We start from the raw sequence: 20,000 nt of genomic DNA on the forward strand, positions 1-20,000 counted from the left end.
TTTATATATCCATTACTCTAATACAAAGTGTACAGTAGTGTGTATGTGGTGGACATACCGCTAACAAGAGATGGTATTTCAAAACTCGCTGAACCGGTTTTATCAGCAGTGCTTGTAGTGGCAGAGCATGATTTAGTGACTGCTGACATTGCTATAGTAACAAGAAAATGAGCATGTGTACAAAATTAACACCTGAATATGTATGTACACTACACTACAATACGCACACACGCACGCACGCGCATGCACATATACAAATGAAGGACACCATTCGACAGTTTATAAATAAGGGTAACATTTGGAACAAATATACAATAATGATAAAATCAGGTCTTGAAGTGAGTGTTCACCTTAGCTACATTTCAGAAGTGGCCACTAAGTGAGGATTTCTCTCTGTTACACACACACACACGCACACACACACAAACTGATCTGATGTTGACATTAGAAGTGATACACTCAGACCTCAATTAGTTGTCACTTCTTTAATAAGACCACCTTCATATCAGTAAGAACAGCAGCCCATAAGCCTTGTAGCATTCATGGGCTGCTGGTAACAAGGCTCCTTGTATTATTATATTACACATTTACTGTATATAGTTGTGAAGTCTAACAAGTACTACAAAGTCTAGATTTCATCATAGCAGGTAGTATTATATTATTAAGGTACACAGTTATGTTACTGATGTTAGTACACCTGTGTAATATGGACATTACCATCATACAGAATAGTAATATTGTATTTTAGGGATCATGGAGGCTTTCACAAAATAATGCATGATAATTGAAGCAAGCTTGAATGAGCCCCACACTGGTAGTAAACAATGGACCATGGTACGAGCGTCATGTTCCCGAGTGTTTACGCAATGAACACGGAGAGAGACAACAGTCCGCCATAAACAGCAGCAGAGTGAAAGGTATACCAGGACACAGCAAGATCGGTGTAGATGTCAAACAGAATCTGATAAACAGAGGGAACCAAGGTGCTGTATAAATGGACTGTTGATGGGTACTAAATGATGAATATGCATTAAATTATATTTTAGATAGTCAGTGATAAGCTAGCTATACCGTTTTATTTTGAATATGGAGAACAGTCTTGAGAACATGGAGAACAACAGTTAATATATGCAAGAACAAACATATGTTCTAATTAAAGTACAAACACACTCACATTAAACACTGTTCATGCAAATACAATTGAACTCCAGCTATACCACAATCCCATCAAGATGCCTCATTAATTTTTACACAACTCAGGCTGACCCCAGCATGCTTTTAGCATCTGTCTAGTATATATTATATTGACCACAAACCAAGCCCACAAGTACTTTCAGTCAGACCAAAATGTTTCATTGCTACAAAGTTATTAATACACACACTTCAATTATGGCTAAGGCAACAGGCTTGATTTTTTATACTGTTCAATGTCACTTTAGTCTGACAGATACCTTTTGGCATACCGCATGCGTACAATGTACACATCATGAACTTATTACCTGTGTCCTCCTTTGTGTCCCATTTGCCTTCGCTGACAGTTCAATGTGTCAATTCACTCTTGCATGTGATATAACAGGAATTACAAGGGTGTATCTGAGTTTTCTACATTGACCAGATTGATTACAGAGGTACTTCTCATAATATTGTAATTCTCATAATATTGTAACACTGTAACAGGCTGAACATAGCTGAAAATGAAGCATAATGGAAACTTCACTTTTCAGTGATCAATAGTTGGGGAATACAGTCAGATGAAACAACAAGTTCAGCACCATTCTTTCCTTTGATACGATATGTGTGGGTTTACTAATCATAACAATATTACAAAACAAAACAAGTATTAGAAGAATTTTAGTTCAATTAGGGATCATAGTAGTGCTGGCCTGCTGGGCAGTATACCAGACAATACAGCAGTATCATCATCAAACTAGTATTCACTTTCAACATTGGCATGAATGCCATTAGATGTATTATGTTGTGAGGGAAGCCAGACAGCATTTAATTACACTGTCAGTTATGTGTTGACAGTTCAGTAGTGACCACAAGTCCTGCCTAACAGTAAACTGTGAGGTTTCAGGTTACACTATTGACAAAGTGGGACTGTAATCCACAGCTGACATCGTTGCTAGGATATATTACTACAGCACAAGTGCCCATAAATACTGTAGATTTTATGTATAACTGTATCTGCTGTTAGTTTACACCTGTTACTGATCTGATACCTGTATGCATATACAAGGCCCACATAACTGATAACCGATAGCCAATCCTATCGGTGCACCTCTATATAATCACAAATAAACAATACCAGCTTGAATTTTAAAAATGTGCAACAGAATACGATGAAATTCTGGATACCGGGATCTTTTCTCAATACTGGATACCAGTAGCAAAGATACAATACTGTTCAGCACTAAATCATAGATATAAAATGTAACGAAACAAGAGGACTACAACTGAATTTAATCTCTTCTTTGTTAGACAAAAGTTATGACAATAAAGGTCATGGGAAAAAGTTATGTTAATTATATAATTATACAAAATGCATGCACACACAGACAGACTCACCAACATAAAAGTACTGATGTCTGTATCATTGTCTACTAGGTCTTGTAACTTCTGGGAAGCACTAGAGTGGATATGTTCATATAAAGTCTACACATGCTAACTACAATACCATTACCACAATCATATATTGTAAACATCTTAAAACACACAATACACACATTGTACAGGTGTACATAACACACAAACAACAAAGCAACCTCACACATACACACAGTGAAATATAAAGACTCCTGTATGGAATGGACAAAAACAATTTACACTGTAAATTATCAATGGTTTCTAGGTTAGTTAATGTACAGGTGACACCTCCATTATCCAACCACCAGTGAGTCAGTAAAGCGTTGAGATAAAGAAATTTGTTAGGATACATGTCATACAGTACGATAGTACTGTATATTAGTGGTCATGAAGGTTTGGACTTTTCTGGCCACATCACCCCAAAAAGTGTTGGACAAGGCACCAAAATACTCCAATTGAGGTTGAGGTTGTACCATACTAAAGAACACATACTGCATTGTGGGACCATCATCAAGTGTTGAGATTATGAGGTGTCACTATTTTCAAGCTTTATGGAATCAAACATATTTTTTAGTTGAAATCAAGCAATCAACATCAATATTTGACAATCAAATATCTTGACCTCGATCATGAGTACTACTGCAGACCTTATGATAGTAATCACACCTTAAAACAAAATTCGTCATAATGAAACAGGTCGTAAATTTTAATATTGCTAAGTATCCTAAAAGCGAGATCAAAGTCCTTGTGACAAACACCTGCTATAGGTATTAGGCACTCACTACACAACAAATGCACCACACACATACACACACGCACGCACGCACACACAGTGCACTACACTACGCTATACTACTACTACAGACAGACAGACACACACAGAGGCTCACGTAGGGAAGTTTCTGCAGTAATGCTCATACTGGTAAAAGTTGCTCTCCTAAAAGGATAACACAAAAAAAGCAATATGTGTACACATGTTAAAAATGAAGATGTGACTAATGAAGTGTAAACACTAAATTGATATAGGAACACATTTGTGAGGAATTTTCAGTTTTTTGATTCATAACAACAAAGCTTCAATATTATTACCAATAAACTTGTAAGACGAAACAATGTTGCAAAGGATATTAGCGTAAGTCGCCATTTATCGAACACATTTCAATAATCGTTTATACTTCCTCACCACAACAACACACAGACTTCCGGTTTGGACTATTCAACAGAGCAGCCTTTGGTCTCTCTGGATACCAAGTTGCAAGTAAATCACACCAACACATTGCGAGTTATGCGTGAAACAGTAGAGCCTATCATTTATCACTCCTTAAACACCAGTACGCATTACCAAACAGCTGTACTTCACTCAATGACCAATTTTCGAACAGTTTGCACATTCCAATGAATAACATACTAGGGAATTACCCTGTCACTTTGAGGTTTCTATGGGATATCCAACTACCGGATAACAATCTGTGACAGAAATTTTACGGAAATTGAATATGCCGTTCACGAGTTATTCAAGTTACACTAAAACCATAGTTGTTATAGGCACTACCGTTTTGCTCATAACTTGAGGCCTGCTGGTTCGATTTCCTTACAACTTGGTACTCAGGGAGAACAAAGACTCCTCTATAGATGAATGGTCCAAACTGAAAGTACATGTGTTGTTGTGGTGAGAAGTTATAGATGTTTGTTAAAATAATTGTAATTTTGCTCGCTTCGTGCCACCGCACATCCACAAGAGCCTCTGGAGCCCTTTACCAATAGAAACCACTGAAGAAAACTGTTGTAAATGTTGTACTGGTGGTCCATACAGCTCTATAAGTCTTTAGTTAGCGTTTATTGGTTTTAGTATGTTGAGTAGCTCACCTAGTGTGTTAAGTTCGATAATATGTACCGTTTGATAATAGGCGACTTACACTAAATGTCACATAGTTCTTTTTTTTTTTTTAATTTCTTTTAATTTCATACATAATTATTTGTCTGTGAGGAAAACCATTCTATATGGTATTTCTGCAGCAGTCAGGATGTAACCAAATAAGGGATTTATTAAAAGGAAATGTGGGGTAATGTATATTCAAAGATTTTAAAAGTTTTTCTTTTAACATACTAGTCTGTAACATAGAGTGCAATGCTATTGTGGTCATTCAACAGCCATAGAGCAGTAAATTTAGAAGACAACATCTAGATCTTATGGAAGTCATTTTTTAAAATGAAATTTAATCTCAAAAAGAAGTGCTGTTTTTGCAGTCCCATTTAGGTGACTTCCATTAAAGTTATGTGGCTTTCAATAAAGTTAACTGGCTTCCATCAAAGTTATGTGGCTTCCATTAAAGTTAAATGGCTTCAGCCCAGTAAAATCATTTAACTTAATGGAAGGTTCAAGTGACATGCCTGAAACATGTGCAACGTTTCAACACCAAGACAACATTACAGATATACAAATCTTCAAAATTCAAACCCGCAATCACACTTACATGCTGTAGGAACACATCACCATAGTCTGATGGTTGTGTCCTGTAGTAGATCAGGTCTCTGAGGAGGAGCCTGTAATTGGAAGGAGCTTACCATTAGGATGTGCTTATAACTAGACCACACTAAAAAGAAGCCACCATACAACTGTACTGTGGCAAAAAAAAAAAAGATTAAAAAGTAGTACATTTGGTGATATATTTTTGACATTGCTACAAACATGAGGTCATATCAATGACCCTACCTTTTATGGAGTACACGTGTGACACTACAAAGGGACTAGCCTCTTACAAGTGACTCAATGTATAAAACTTTTCAACCAGAAAACAGTAGCATTTTCTTTGATGTCATGTCTACAGCCATCATGTCACATGATAAAGCTTGTATAAAAGCTAGGAAAGCAACATGTACTCAGCGTGTCTGTGCAACCACATGAGGTTGGTCGTCATCAAACATCTCATGTGATTTCAAAGAAATATTCAACCCAATCAACCCAAAACCTCAGTATCGATATTAAGTATTGTAATGTGCGGGCAGTAACAAGTGAAATGTGTCTCATATCTAACCAGTGTCATGAAGTTAGAGTCATATATCTGCAATAAACCACAAGTAATATGCAAGTTGATCAGAACTTCCCGGAATTTCAAACAGCTCTAACCTGTGTATCTCCAGCAGTTCTGACACATTGCCAAATATGGAACTGGACAAGAATCCATCAGAGTCTCTCAGGGCAAAGTGCTCCACAAATGGTTCCTTGTAGCCCTAGGGGATTGCAATTGAAGTGTACAATATACACAGGTAGACACACAACACTATAGTGTAAATATAACAGACTTGTTAAGATCAAACACACACACACACGTGCACACACACACACAAATGTGCACACACACACACACACGTGCACACACACACACACACACACACACACACACACACACACACACACACACACACACACACACACACACACACACACACACACACACACACGCATGCACACAACATTGTATCTGGTGTTGTGTACTATATAGAAGCATAGAAGCACAGATTGGCTTGAAATAGACTTTTACACAATCTAATTCTTGCAATGTTGGAGAGACCATTATCAAGCTGTTGCATATGGTGTACATTCACTAGAAACATAACATGATATAGTGTAGCTGGGAAAAGCCACATCAAGTTGGGGTGTCCAAGAGATAGTTATGTTGTAATTTCTAATGACACACAATTATGCAAGATGGCCAACAACTTTGTAAAGAAGGTACATGGATAGCTGCGCATGAGTATTTGTCTTATTAGTGATTCAAGAAGCAAAATCATTTATGCTACCATCCTTGTTAAAGAAACTTATTATGTGTACAGCAGTCTGAGGCATGATATGGATATCCACTACCATTGTGGTACCAGATAAATTGCTTATAAAAACACACATACATATGCATTCACACTACACATTTCGTACGAAATTGCAAGAAGTGCTGAAAACCATGTAGACAAACAAATACAAATACACACACACACACTATTTGGAAGACAATTTTAGTAAACCAGGCATGTCCACAGCTGGCAAACACACATGGTTAAAAAAAAAAAATTTTTTTTTTAAAAACAAAAAAAAAAAAAACTACACATACCTTGACAATGTTTTCCAAATCAGACACATAAGACTGTTCAGTTGATATGATCTCCTCAACTACATACACACACTGTCCAGGCCATGCTGTAGCTAGCTCCTCTCTGTTACATGCTCTGAAGCAGAAATCAATCTCTTCATGATTATCTTCTGACATTGTGTAACTACTAATATCTCCCTACAATGGAAGTACCTTCATCACACACACACACACACACACGCACACACACCAAGGCGACACACCGATAACATTGAACTATTTGAGATCAACTATGATACTAGTCTCTCCTTACAGACTGATTCTCCAATCAGTAGCCGTGGTGAAAGGTAATATTTCAAGGATACATGGTACCAGTAGATACCCAATACCTTATACAGTATAGGATGTAGTTTATCCAACAACTGATCATCTCATGATATCTCAATATTGTTACAATAAGAATGTGTGTAGTATTGTGTTGTTGGTGGGAGAGATAAATAGTTTAAACAAACAGCTGACTGAAAAATTCAGTTTTGCAAAACTATCCATTCAACATATAAACAAGCACTCTAAAAAGCTACTATAGACAACTGAAAAGCCTATTACATCAAAGAGAGATAAAAACACAATCAATGTTTTAAGTTATGAGTAAAAAGCAAATATAATGAGAACTATTATAGTAAAGAGCTTGCAAGCAATGTAGGCAGATCTGTGACAATGGCAAAAGTCTTGGTTAGGCCTTAACACAGTATTCGGTACTGAAGTTGTGGCCTCGACTTTCAAATCACCCCTTTGCAAAATTGTGTGTATAGGTCCCATTGTGAACGACTTGTGGCTTGTACTAGGCAAAGCATTAAAACAGCTGATGATGTTAACAATAAACAAGTGATAAGGCCCTACCTAACAACTTTGGACATTCCTAGCAGATATGTAGGTGTTTCAGCGACCATATTAAAGGTGCTTTATTACCGTATAAAATAACATCTAGACATATTAGAGTAAGCCATCTTATTAACACTAGTAATCTGTTCAAACCCATTAGGTTTCTGGCAGGCATTGTATGGTAAAATTCCACTTCACTGGCGGGCTAACCTTGCAAGCTGGTCAGGTGATCCTAATAGTTTCAAACAGCAGCAAAAAGAACACGCAACTGAAGCTTAAAGATAATTATTCTACACGCAAAGGACACAATTAAACAATCATTTGTTTGAATCTTATCACGCCGTTCAGTTTACGATTTGATTTTTCCTGTTGCTACAAGCACGAGGAGTGACGAAACAACTTCACACATAGTCTCGCGTAGGCTACGCGACACACACTTAACATGTACACTATTACCTTGTAGTATCATACAACGCGAGGCTGCACAGGTTAGTTTACTCCGCTAGGAGGAACTTCGATAGGATCTCCGAGACCTTCGCAGATTAAAACACCCACTGCTGTACATCCGATGACGATCACTCGCACGTGAGAACTTGTTTTATTATCACGGTTTCCTGGGTAACTAACATAATACCTTGCATGATACAGAGCAAGACTTGGAGCTCATCACCTGGTCGCTGTCTTAGTGAAGCTCATCACCAACTCTAGCACCCTCCTGATGCACTGGTAAGGTTTTTACTTACTAGTCTAGTATTAAATGTCCTATTTATATATTGTATCCCCGGTATGTTGTAGGAACCATTGTCATTGTACTTTGTTGTGTTGTAACTATGTTGTACGCCCTCACATGGAAGAGCGGCCCTGCTGAATGTGTTGAGTTTAATAGAAAGTAAATAAACATGAGCATCCCTCCTGTAAGGTTATGGCTATATCTCTTTTGTCCAAAGATGGGGCTTTGCTCACAGAGGGATTGACACGAAACTTAACTGTTGCCCCATGTGCACCGTGGAGCATTTACCATTCATTAAGCTCCTAATTACTTTTGTGTTTCAAATGGTGGGGATTTGACACTAAGTTTGTCCTAGTATGAGAGTGAAATATCCTTACCTCAAAAAGATACTTTGTCACCGCCCCCAGTAACCACATGCATTAATATCAGCTTTGTCATCATCCTGTCGATTGGCAGTCTTGGGAGTAATTACTTTGCTGCTAAGGGGCTGCAGAGGTGACTCAGTAGCAAGATCAGAGCAAGCCTTCAATGATAAACCAGTAGTGATCTCACACAAGTCATTGTAGCAATACATTGATAGGTGTGTTTTTAAAAGCTGGAAGACAGCTACTTGCAATCGCTTAGCCAAACCACTTTCTTCTCTTCGTCATCAGCCCAGTGACAATGTGAGAAAAGAAGGCTAGTCTGCACCCAGACTGTCTTGTGTGGAAGAATTTCTACACTTTTATACACAAGGGTAAAAGAACAATCTGGACATGAAACCGGCCAACACGAGCTACAACTGACTGGGTTTTGGCCGGTTCTTGAGAAACCAATAAGGAATAACATTAATATCCACACCTTATACCATAATATGGAGGGTTTCAATGAGTATCCTAGTGTACATGTGTATTGCATATAAAGTGGTGTTTTATGTTCTCCAAACAACAAATTTACTAACTTATAGTTTGCATCAAAACAATTTGCATGTACCACATTAGCTACTGTGAGACAAGCCAAGAATGTATCATACAATAATAGTAGTACTGTACTGTATATTAGGGATCATGGAGTTTACCCAAAAACTAGCTTCACAATATCATCCTGACGCCTTGGCAGTTTTGGTTAGGTATAATCAAGCCCAAAAGTGCCTTCAGTACGGTTTTAAATGCTTTCAATAAATAATTTTATATGCATGCCAATTTTTAAGTTATTCCCATAAGTGGTTTAAGACACTGTAGGGGTAACAAAATGTTAGCCTTTTAATGTAAAATAATCGTCTGTAGCTCTATGACTGTTTATCAAACTTTTGCTGCAATCGTTCCTTAAAGTGCAACAAAGTTCAAGAAAATTGAGTTATGCATTTGTATTTATATTGATTCTGTAAAGTGCGTGAAAAAAAAATCTAAGCCCCCCACCCCCCTAACCTCCTAAGCAATGGACAGAAATGAAGCTGATGTTTGAGGGCTCGTATTTCACAATTGTGTTAGGCAATTCTGCTCAAATTTGGTATGTGGGATATTGGATTTCTCTTTCACTTATCCATTGACATGTTTTCTGGATCATCATACAGTATGATAGTACTGTATAGTAGGGACCACAAAGGTATGGGTGTGGCCCATGAAAAAACATCACCCAAAATCCAGCCTCACTACTCCCTGATGACGATGATGCAGTATTGGTTAGGTAAACTAAGCCCATTCAGATCGACCCGAAATGCTTTCAACAAGTGACTATGATTTTTTTTAGATTGTTAAACAGAATTTTCTACTGACTGTAACTGACTGCCTGATACCTTCAGACAAGCATACTTCAATACTGGCTAAGGTTAAGGGCTTAATTTTTTCACTGTTCGTCATTGCATTGGCCCGAGAGATGCCTTTTGAAATACCGCAGTACGTACAATGATTTCTTCATGGACTTACCAGTGTCCTCCTTTGTGTCCCATTCATCAATGCTGACAGAGAAAATTGTCAATTTGGTGGTAGCACGTGATGGCTTCCCTTCATAACGGAAATCCTGCATGTTTTTCATAGTGGCTACTTTGATTGCAGAGGTGCTTATTGATCCATACTGCTGTGTAATGGGTTGAACATAGCTGACAATGAAGTGTAATGGAATACTTCACTTTTCAGATGATAATTGATAGCTGGGGTGCATGGCACTATTTCTTTCTTGTGATGAGGGGTCACCAGTGGTAATAATTTTTAAAAAGTTAACAAACACATGCACAAAAAATTGGAATTTTCAACTAGAATAGAAAATCCACACACATAATAGCATACAACACTGATTTGTATGCAAATAGCTGATTGCAGGATTCTTATTGTACATAATCTCATGCTATTTGTACGTAAGTAGCTGATCACAGGATTTTAAAAAATATTATTGTGGTCTGTGCTGATCATCATCATGAGTCTTGAATGCCTGTAGTGAGAGGTACAGCCTACATTAACAACAAACTATAAGTTTAGTTAAATACTAGCAAAAATGTCATTGCCAACAATAGCTAGCACAGCATTTTAGGTGCCTTGAGACTAAATAGATGAGACGCATCTCTAATCGCTATAGACGGCTTGAAGACAAGCTAGACGAGATAATTGCTTGAGACGATCACGTATTAAGTGAGAATCCTGCAAGCACATTACATTCACTGAAGACGGAAGCGTCTAGAACAATGAAACCCTACGAGGCTATCTACCCTTGCCCATAAATTGTCTGCTATGACCACATGCTACTCCGATAAGGCTTCTAATCCGTTATACGCACAGATACCTTTCGGAAAAGCTGATCATGTCCGACTACGCCAGTCCACAATGCATAAACATGCCCGCTGCAGCAACATCAATTTTCACGTTCATAACTACTAAAACTACACGTTTTCAGCAATAGCTAATTTAAGACTGAACAAATTTTTATCTTACGAGCATAGCTTCTATACGTACCAGCATTGAAACCGGGTTACTGACCGCTGACCTGGATTTATTAAAATTGATGGCTACACTTTGAGTGGTTGACTAGTGCATTATGTGTACGCATGTACGAGAGTAGAAATATAAAAATTAAGCAAATGGTTCCACGTAAGTTTCCAGATAGCAAGACACGTTTCTGCAAGTGGGTGTGGCTTTAGCATACCTTTATAACGAATTCCTAAAGAGTGGGCGTGGCTACAAAAAAGCTGGCCTGATGCAAAGCTAGACCATGTCTCATTAGTAGGCGTGGCTCAGTAGATTCTTCCATACCTATACAGACAAATGGGCGTGACTTAACGTATGGCTGCAGTCATCTGATTAGTGGACGTAGCTCACGAAAGAAGCTGGGTTGCATCTTCGCTTGACTATGACGCGTTTATACACTTCTGCATCGTCCCTACCAATTAATTTGCTTCGCACGTGATCCAATCCAGGTCAGACCCGGGCAAAATGTGAACCGGTTTCAACGCTGATACGTACCCTACGCTCTATTAAGGAGTGTCGACCTATTTTCAAGAAATTAAGCTCATTGTTTAATAATTATATCCACCGATTATGACGGCATAGAACTCTACTTCAGTGTTATGCCAGCACATTTGAACCCATGCAAGTCTAAGCTTCTGCATACCATGCATAGTGACTGTGGAGTTGCTGGTATGCTTCAGTGCATCTCAGTAGCTCTCAAAATCTCCACTGACATCCCTGAGGCTGAAAGAATGCATGTGAGCAGCCTAAAATCTTTAGAAAAAAGGCGAAATAACACAAGAAGAAAGAAACATCACAGATATGGTTTATCCATCCAAACATCTCCAACCAACTCAATCTGCAAAGAAAGAAAAATGTAGTAACATTATGCACATATTATTGTAGCAATAACAAATCAGTGTATGCTATAAATGCCAAAAATCTTTGCCCGTAAGTTACCATTATCATGATAGCTGTAGCTTATAGAATATTTCTTACTAAGCTTATAGCCATTCACAGGTTCAAAGACAACAATGGTCCAATCCCGTTCTAGCAACTACGCTTAGTAATTAATTTGGAAGTACAGTATTAGAAAGTGTATATGCGACCGAATTTGACAACACAAGGCTTCCACACACATCCAATTTTCTGTTTTAACCAACTGTAACTTGACTACTGACCTAACCTTTCACACAATTCTTCCATAGGATTGTAAAATAACAGGTCAAAATTTGAAACTAATGGCATACTCCTACATTGAGTTATGGTACTTCAAAGTCATAAAAGTGGATGTGTGTGGAAGCCTTGTTTTGTCAAATTCAGTCACATATAATCGTACAAAAACTTTAAACTGATAAAAACATGGTAGAACATACCTTATTACAAGTGCACCGCATAGAAATATCTAAAACCTACTAAGGATGATCTGTCCCTTATGAAAAAAAACTTATGCTGCACACATGCTAGTGCTGTTGTTTTGCTTGTATACTTGTGCATGTATGCAACTTGACAGTATTTGGCCCAATTGCACACATGCAGTTTCATAGTTGTTGCATGTAAACACTTGCATGTATGCTATCGCACGTGTGCAACTTGTGAGCAGTTTGGAAACTGAGCGATTGCATGCGTGCAGCTTACAAACCTTTGCGTTTTATTTCATATTGCTTAACGTATTTAAAATTACTCTCAATTCTGATATAGAAGAAATACATGTAGTTACAAACCAACAAAGTCAGTTACTGTATCATCATTAGCCACACTATTCTTTACTGGTACACATTATCACTTCACACACTGTTGCACTTTTGCTGAGCTTGATTTCTAGTTCCATACTCTCCTTCTAGGATGTTTTCAATGGTAAGCCTAGAGACTTCAAATCACTCCCATGTCTAGTTACAGAGAAACCATATTCATGTGTAGCAGTAGTTCTTTTACTGATTTTCAGCAATGTTCAGTACCTGTGACCCGCAGCAAGTCGCCAAACTCAGCTGTACTTGTAATGTCATGTACTACCACCACCAGTAGTTGTAGAATGCCACATCCCACTAATAAAGGCTAAAATTGTAGCGTAGCAGAAGTGGTTGAAGCTGTCTTGTTTTCTTGCCAACATCCAACAGATTTTCAAAAGCAACAGTTTTGGCGCAATTTTTGAATTACAAGTTGAACTTGATCTGATTGGTAGTTTCATATTGTATACATATGCATGTATGCAGAAGGCCACAAACTGCATGTGTGCAGTTTGTAAGCAAATCAAACAGTAACTACTACTTTCATATCTGTACACATGCAAATCGCCAGCAAACAACAGCAACACAATGCTGTTATATGAGAGCAAACTGCACACATGCAATATGACAGCAAATGAAAGCAAGGGGATGCTGTCATATGGTAGCCAACTGCACACATGCAATAAAGCAGCAAAATAACTTGCTGCTTTGTTGCTGTTAAACTGTATGTGTGCACAATATGTACAAAGTTGTGCTGTTGTTGTGAGGTCAGTTTGCGGTCAATTTAAGAGCACTGCACGCATGCAATTGCAATCTGCACATAAGTTGCACTCAAAATTTTCATAAGGGGTGGAGAAAGAAAGAGTGTAGTAATACTGCATGTGCATGTAGTTATATACCAGATTGATACCACTTGCATAATTATATGTAAAGTCTTTGTATACCACCTGTATTTTACAACAAAATGTGGTGCTAAATTACCATCATTGTGGTAGCTGTAATTTAGAATATTTCTTACTAAGCTTATAGCCATTTACAGGTTCAAAGACAGCAATGGTCCAAACCCGTTCTAGCAACTACGTTTAGTAAGTAATTTAGAAGTACTGCAGTATTAGAAACTGTTACAAAAACTTTAAACTGATAAAACATGGTAGAACATACCTTATTAAAAGTACGCCCCACAGAAACATCTAAAACCTACTAAGGATGATCTGTGGAGAAAGAAAGTGTGTAGTAATACTGCATGTGCATCTGGTTATATACCAGATTGATACCACTTGCATAATTATATCTAAAGTCTTTGTATACCACCTGTATTTTACAACAAAATGTGGTGATAAGTTACCATCATTGTGGTAGCTGTAATTTAGAATATTTCTTACTAAGCATATAGCCATTCACAGGTTCAAAGACAGCAATGATCCAAACCCATTCTAGTAACTACGTTTAGTAAGTAATTTGGAAGTACAGTAGTAGAAACTATATATAATGGTACAAAGACTTTAAACTGATAAAACATGGTAGAACATACCTTACTAAAAGTACGCCTCATAGAAACACCTAAAACCTACTAAGGATGATCTGTGGAAAAAGAAAGAGTGTAGTAATACTGCATGTGCATGTAGTTATATACCAGTGCATAATTATATCTAAGGTCTTTGTATACCGCCTGGATATGTGTAAGTTACCATCATTATGGTAGCTCTAGTTTGAAATATATCTTACTAAGCATATAGCCATTCACAGGTTCAAAGACAGCAATGGTCTAAACCCGTTCTAGCAACTACCCTAAGTAAGTAATTTCAGAGTATGCTATAATCAATTGAAGAAAATAAAAGTGGTATAAATACTTTAAACCAATATAAACATGGTTAGAATGTTCGTACCTCAAAGTACATCGATCACTTTGCCTCAGTCTTCAATCAACTAGGGATGATCTGTGGAGAAGTAAATGTATTATAAGACACACGTAGTCTCACAAACATTAAGATGCTTAAGTAAACTTTATAGTTTACAGAAGGTTTAGCTGACCATAAGACTGATGACTAATGTTGATATGTAATTCACTTGCTTGTCAGCATAATAAATTATTAATAAACAAGATCATTAAGCACAAATACATGAAGGTTTTCATGTGCTGTGGTAGTTCTATATATGGCAATAAAAAATTTCGTTTTATTAACAGAAGAGAGGTGAATATAGTTTAGGTTAAAAATGATAAAGGAATTACATTCAGTATTAGTTCTTCATAGAAGTTGCAGACCTGTACGTGGATCTCATTAGTAACAGAAAATCCCTTCTATATAAAAGTACTGGTGACATTCCTATGTACGCAATATATTTACTATAGCTATTCAGCTGTGTTTAGGCCTAATACCAGCCAGGCCAACATTACTGGATTAAAGTTCATTCAAGCACCTGACATCGATCATCCCTTACCACTGCAATAACTAGGTCCTTAGATAATTGAAACAACACTAGCCTAAAGCTATGCGCACCTTGCAACAATAAATAGCGTGCTGATTCAAAACATCAAAATTTTACTTTGTACTAGTAATGCACTGATTAATCGGTAAATAATCGGAAATTGGTTTATTGGCCACATTTCAGCAATATCGGTATCAGTAATTATTAGTAGATTATTTAGCTGATTAATTTTACTGCAGGTAAATGTGTTCTATGTTGGTTCCACAAAGGGACGATTTTAGACTGCTACACTTAAAGTTGTGCCTACACATGCAGCGTTGATCATCTTCAAGGAATTTTGTGTGTACTGAAAAATCTCAGATTAGGTATGTACAAAAAAAATTGGAGTGTTATGTATATAAAGCAGGTGTAAATCAATTTCATTTCCACCTGTAATGTGCTTATGAGATTATTGTATTGGTCATCCACTTGTCCTCTGTTAACATCAAATGTCGAGCTGGCCTGCTCTAAGGTTACCATGGATGTGGCACTCTCAAGTGATTTGGTCAGTAGTCAGTAATTCTAGCCAGTACTGGGGTGGTGGTAAGGGCAGTCCATCAGTCTGAAGAAAAGAAATCATTGCTCTGGCACAGGTAAAATTTGATCCAAGTCATGTCTCAGTTGTAATAAAGTTCAGTTTCACAGGGTCATTCTTCCATATCAGACAATTCAATGTATTTTAATGTCATTCAGCTACAGTATGAAAATGTACTGTTTGTTCAATTAGAATTTTAAAAATAAAACTGATTCTACAAAAACCTGTTAATTTTAGCAACTTTTATATGCTCAGCTGTATAGCACGTATATCATATAGGGGGTAGGTGGGTGGGAGGGTGCGGAGGGGAGGGGTGGTGGGCCGCCCACGCGCAAGAAGTGGTTGTTAGTATAGCGGTAGCGTACCTGTTGTGAATGAATATCCTGGTTACGGCATCAATCTTAAAGGTGTCTCGTTGCGAGAGGAAACGCTGTAACCCGACCGTTCGAATAGACAGCAACACGTGTTCACACTACTCTTAACATTAATAAGCACACGTGATCATCATACAACCCACAATCAAAGTAATACAACTACAATAAAGTTACCAGTTAGTATTCATATATCCGGGACATCCTCCGGGGGGGCACGTAAGGACGTTGTCCACTGCTTCATTAGTTGCTGTCCCTTCCTTGCAGCTTCTCGCACTGGTCGACGAGTGGGAACATCAGTTAGAGGTCGCTCTGAGTTAAGGTCACTCTGTACATTTGTACTTGTCTGTTCTGCAGTCACTTCGAGAGGGTATAAACGGGTGATCGGACGATTAGTTCTCCCGGTTGTGGTACGGAGGTTCACATAGCGAATTACTCCATCCTTTCCTTTGTTCACAGACTCGATCACTGCCATCCTCCAGTTAATTCTTGGCGAATCATCGTGAATTAACACAACATCTCCTATCTTTACTTGTTGAGTGTTACTACCACGCGCTCTGTATGCTTCCCTCAAAGCTGTAAGATACTCATTCTTCCAGCGACTCTGGAAGTGTTTGATGATGTGAGCTTGCTTCGTAGCTCTACGCTTAACTTCTGACGTGTCTCCAAAGTTAGGGTCCTGGACTTCATCCTCAGCTGCAGAGTGTGGCAGTGTGGCAATTCTTCTACCGTGGAGTAGATGAGACGGGGTAATTGGTTCAGGGTCACCAATATCAGATGACACGTATGTCAAAGGGCGGTCATTGAGATGTGCTTCGATTTCCACCACAATGGTTTGGAGGCTTTCTAGTGTGGCATATGTCCTGCCCAAAGTCTTCTTCAGTGATGTCTTTGTTAAGCCTATTAAACGCTCCCAAAAACCTCCAAACCATGGAGCACGTTTCGGGATAAATCTCCACTCAGTCCCCCTCTGTGCAAGGGCCTCTGACAATTCCACTGATTGGAATAGAGTCTTCAGTTCCTCCGCGGCGGCCAAAAAGGTAGAGCCATTGTCTAAAAGTAAAAGCCTGGGTACGGATCGTCTCCCTGCAAACCGACGAAAGGCGTAGAGGAAACTTTCCACGGTTAGGTCTGAAACAATTTCCAGGTGAATGGCGCGAGACACAGCACATGTAAAGAGACATATGTAAACTTTGTGTTCACCATTAGGAGTCCGTACAAACAGTGCTCCAGTGAAATCAACGCCCGTTACTTGAAATGGATGTGTTTCACTAACTCTTGACTTCACTAGTGGAGGTGGCTCTGGCATAGCATAGGGTTTCCCTGCAAATAACACATTTCCTTATTATTGTCTTGATACGCTGACGAGCTGATGGTATCCAATATGTCTGTCGTAACATTGTGAGAGTTGCACTGACTCCACCGTGAAGGTTCAGTATGTGGGCATTCCTTATGACAAGTTCAGTGAAATAATGACGTGAAGGGAGGAGATATGGAAATCTTGCTAGCTCTGAAAGGGGTGCATTGTGTATACGCCCGCCACAGCGCACTAAATTGTCATCGTCAAGGAACAATCTCAACTGGCGTATTAGGGGTGAGCGACGACTCTTCAGCTTCAAGGTTACAATCTCCTCATGAAAGGTCAAGCACTGCACTTGGCGTATCCAGTGTAGTTTAGCCTGTGTCAATTCTGGTACTGTCAGAGGGCCTGTTTCCCTTGTGTTGTCATGTCTTCGACAGTTGGTAATAAATCGACGGACATAAGCAGTTACTGTGATAAGCTTGGTCAGTCTGCTAAACTTGTTGAAATCAATGATAAGGTGGATGCCAACTGTTGAATTGTCAGTAGGGACAGTGTCAGTCTCTTCTTCTAATTCAGCTGCTGCCTCCTGTATGTGGAGAACTTCAAAACGTTCCCAGGTAGGCCACTGAGTTGGCGAAAGCAGCCATGATGGACCATGAATCCACTTGTTTGAATTGCAGAGTTGATCGGCTGTTATGCCTCTGGTCAACAGATCGGCAGGATTATCTGCAGATGGACAGTATCTCCATGTTGTAGATACGGATCGTATCTCAGCTACGCGGTTGCTAACAAATGGTTTCAGCTTCTTATCACTGTAGATCCATGACAAAACTATCTGACTATCTGACCAGAGACAAACTCTAAAGGTGGTACGAAGTGATTTGACAACAAGGGAGCATAGTCATGAAGCGACAACTGCTGCCATTAATTCCAGTCTAGGAAGGGAGTGTGGTCTTAGGGGAGCTGCTCTAGACTTTGACATTACAATGGTAGAGTGTGTGCCCTGTAGCATGTATACAACTGCTCCGTATGCCTGAGGGCTAGCATCTGCAAAAATGTGTAGTGTTGTTATGTCCGATGTTGGTGGCAGGGGGGTACACTGTCGAGGAAATGATATTGTAGTAGCTTGAGTGACATCAAATGAAATCTTCGACCACGTTGTGTAAAGCTCATCAGTCAGCTTTGTATCCCAGCCTATTTCTTGTTGCCACAGGTTACGTAAGAATATCTTCGTTGAGATAGTGACAGGAGTAATGAATCCCAACGGATCAAAAATGGTAGAGGCCCATTTCAGAATCTCTCGCTTAGTGCTAGCGGCAATAAAGGAACTGACATCAGGTTTGGGTGATGGGTAGATGAGATCAGATTGTGTATCCCACCACAGGCCAAGCACTTTGACAGGGTTGTCCTTTTCAGCAACTTTGTGATCTTCGGCTGCAATTCTGAGCTGAGCACAGTTGGAGGCCCATGAGCGTAGATTAAAGGTGGCACTGCCTAATATGGACCTTGATGACATGAAGTAATCCAGGGATTCGGTCTCTGTTTGGCAGCCAGAGACCACATTGTCAACATACAAATTTCGAAGGAGGTCTTTAGATACACTGGTATTACTCTGCATCAGGTGGTAGGTAAGAGTGGCACTGAGCATGAACGGGGAGCAGGTGGCCCCAAATAACACAACTTTGAATCTGAAGGTCGCAAATGAACTGTTAGTATCAGTTGGGTCAGAGAGCCAAAGGAACCTGGTGAAGTCTCTATCCTCAATGTCCAGGTGTACTTGCAAAAAAGCCTTTTCAATATCAGAAGAGAATGCCACACTGTGTTGCCTAAAGCGAAGGAGGATTCCCCCAAGGTCGTTGAGAAACGGTGGCCCAGGATGAAGACAATCGTTTAGGCTCGGAGAATCAGATGATTGTTTACAGCTGCAATCGTACACAATGCGTATGGGGGTGGTGGAGGACTCCTTTCTGACGGGGTGGTGTGGGATGTAATGAACTGAGCCTTGCTCACAATGATGATTGACTCTTTCAATGAATCCTCTTGTTTCCTGGTCTGTGATGATAGCATTGTACAGCTGTAAAAGGTGTGGTGTCTTCGATAAACGTTGGGCCATAGACCTGGTTCTGCGAGCATATACAGCATAGTTAGTAGGGAGTGGAGGATGGGCATTCTTCCACGGAAACTTAAGGCTATAGGCTCCATCTGGTTGTGAGGTGATCTTCGTTGCCATGTATTCCTGCATGAAATTAGCATCTGGATCTTGTGCCACTGGTGTTGTGCCCATAGACTCTATTTGCCACAAGGTGTTAAGTGGAACTTCTTCTGAATGAGTGATGCAGGAGAGTGCTGAAATATGGAGACTGGTGGTCTCAACTGACTGAGATACTGGGAGTGGCCCCG

At 39.1% G+C, this 20,000-nt stretch overlaps 2 protein-coding genes and 2 long non-coding RNA genes across 5 annotated transcripts in view; 1 reads left to right on the forward strand and 3 right to left on the reverse strand.

The window, feature by feature from the left end:
• LOC136246652 (uncharacterized) overlaps positions 1 to 8,157 on the reverse strand; it is a 32,749-nt gene extending 24,592 nt beyond the window's left edge. For both annotated transcript variants that reach the window (XM_066038183.1, XM_066038182.1), the window contains exons 1-7: positions 8,010 to 8,157; positions 6,693 to 6,869; positions 5,714 to 5,817; positions 5,061 to 5,130; positions 3,477 to 3,523; positions 2,569 to 2,629; positions 59 to 151 (exon numbers count right to left, since the gene is read on the reverse strand). In XM_066038183.1, coding sequence (XP_065894255.1) covers positions 59 to 151; positions 2,569 to 2,629; positions 3,477 to 3,523; positions 5,061 to 5,130; positions 5,714 to 5,817; positions 6,693 to 6,848 — 531 coding nt within the window. In that variant the 5' untranslated portion in view covers positions 6,849 to 6,869; positions 8,010 to 8,157. The remainder of the gene's footprint in view (positions 1 to 58; positions 152 to 2,568; positions 2,630 to 3,476; positions 3,524 to 5,060; positions 5,131 to 5,713; positions 5,818 to 6,692; positions 6,870 to 8,009) is intronic.
• LOC136246665 (uncharacterized) overlaps positions 8,156 to 20,000 on the forward strand; it is a 17,305-nt gene continuing 5,460 nt past the window's right edge. Inside the window, exon 1 of the long non-coding RNA XR_010696725.1 lies at positions 8,156 to 8,279. This is a non-coding gene — a long non-coding RNA (uncharacterized lncRNA). The remainder of the gene's footprint in view (positions 8,280 to 20,000) is intronic.
• LOC136243321 (uncharacterized) lies at positions 9,723 to 14,971 on the reverse strand. The gene is made up of 3 exons (XR_010694839.1): positions 14,087 to 14,971; positions 11,863 to 12,057; positions 9,723 to 10,689 (listed from the first exon to the last, which is right to left on the reverse strand). It is a non-coding gene; the product is annotated as an uncharacterized lncRNA (long non-coding RNA).
• Positions 16,405 to 20,000, reverse strand: part of LOC136246657 (uncharacterized) — a 5,958-nt gene continuing 2,362 nt past the window's right edge. Inside the window, exon 2 of the mRNA XM_066038192.1 lies at positions 16,405 to 20,000. This exon is cut by the window's right edge and continues 2,100 nt beyond it. Within this exon, the coding sequence (XP_065894264.1) occupies positions 18,502 to 20,000 (1,499 nt within the window). The 3' untranslated portion in view covers positions 16,405 to 18,501.

This window comes from Dysidea avara, chromosome 2 (assembly GCF_963678975.1).
Source record: "Dysidea avara chromosome 2, odDysAvar1.4, whole genome shotgun sequence".
NCBI classification, from domain to species: Eukaryota; Metazoa; Porifera; class Demospongiae; order Dictyoceratida; family Dysideidae; genus Dysidea; species Dysidea avara.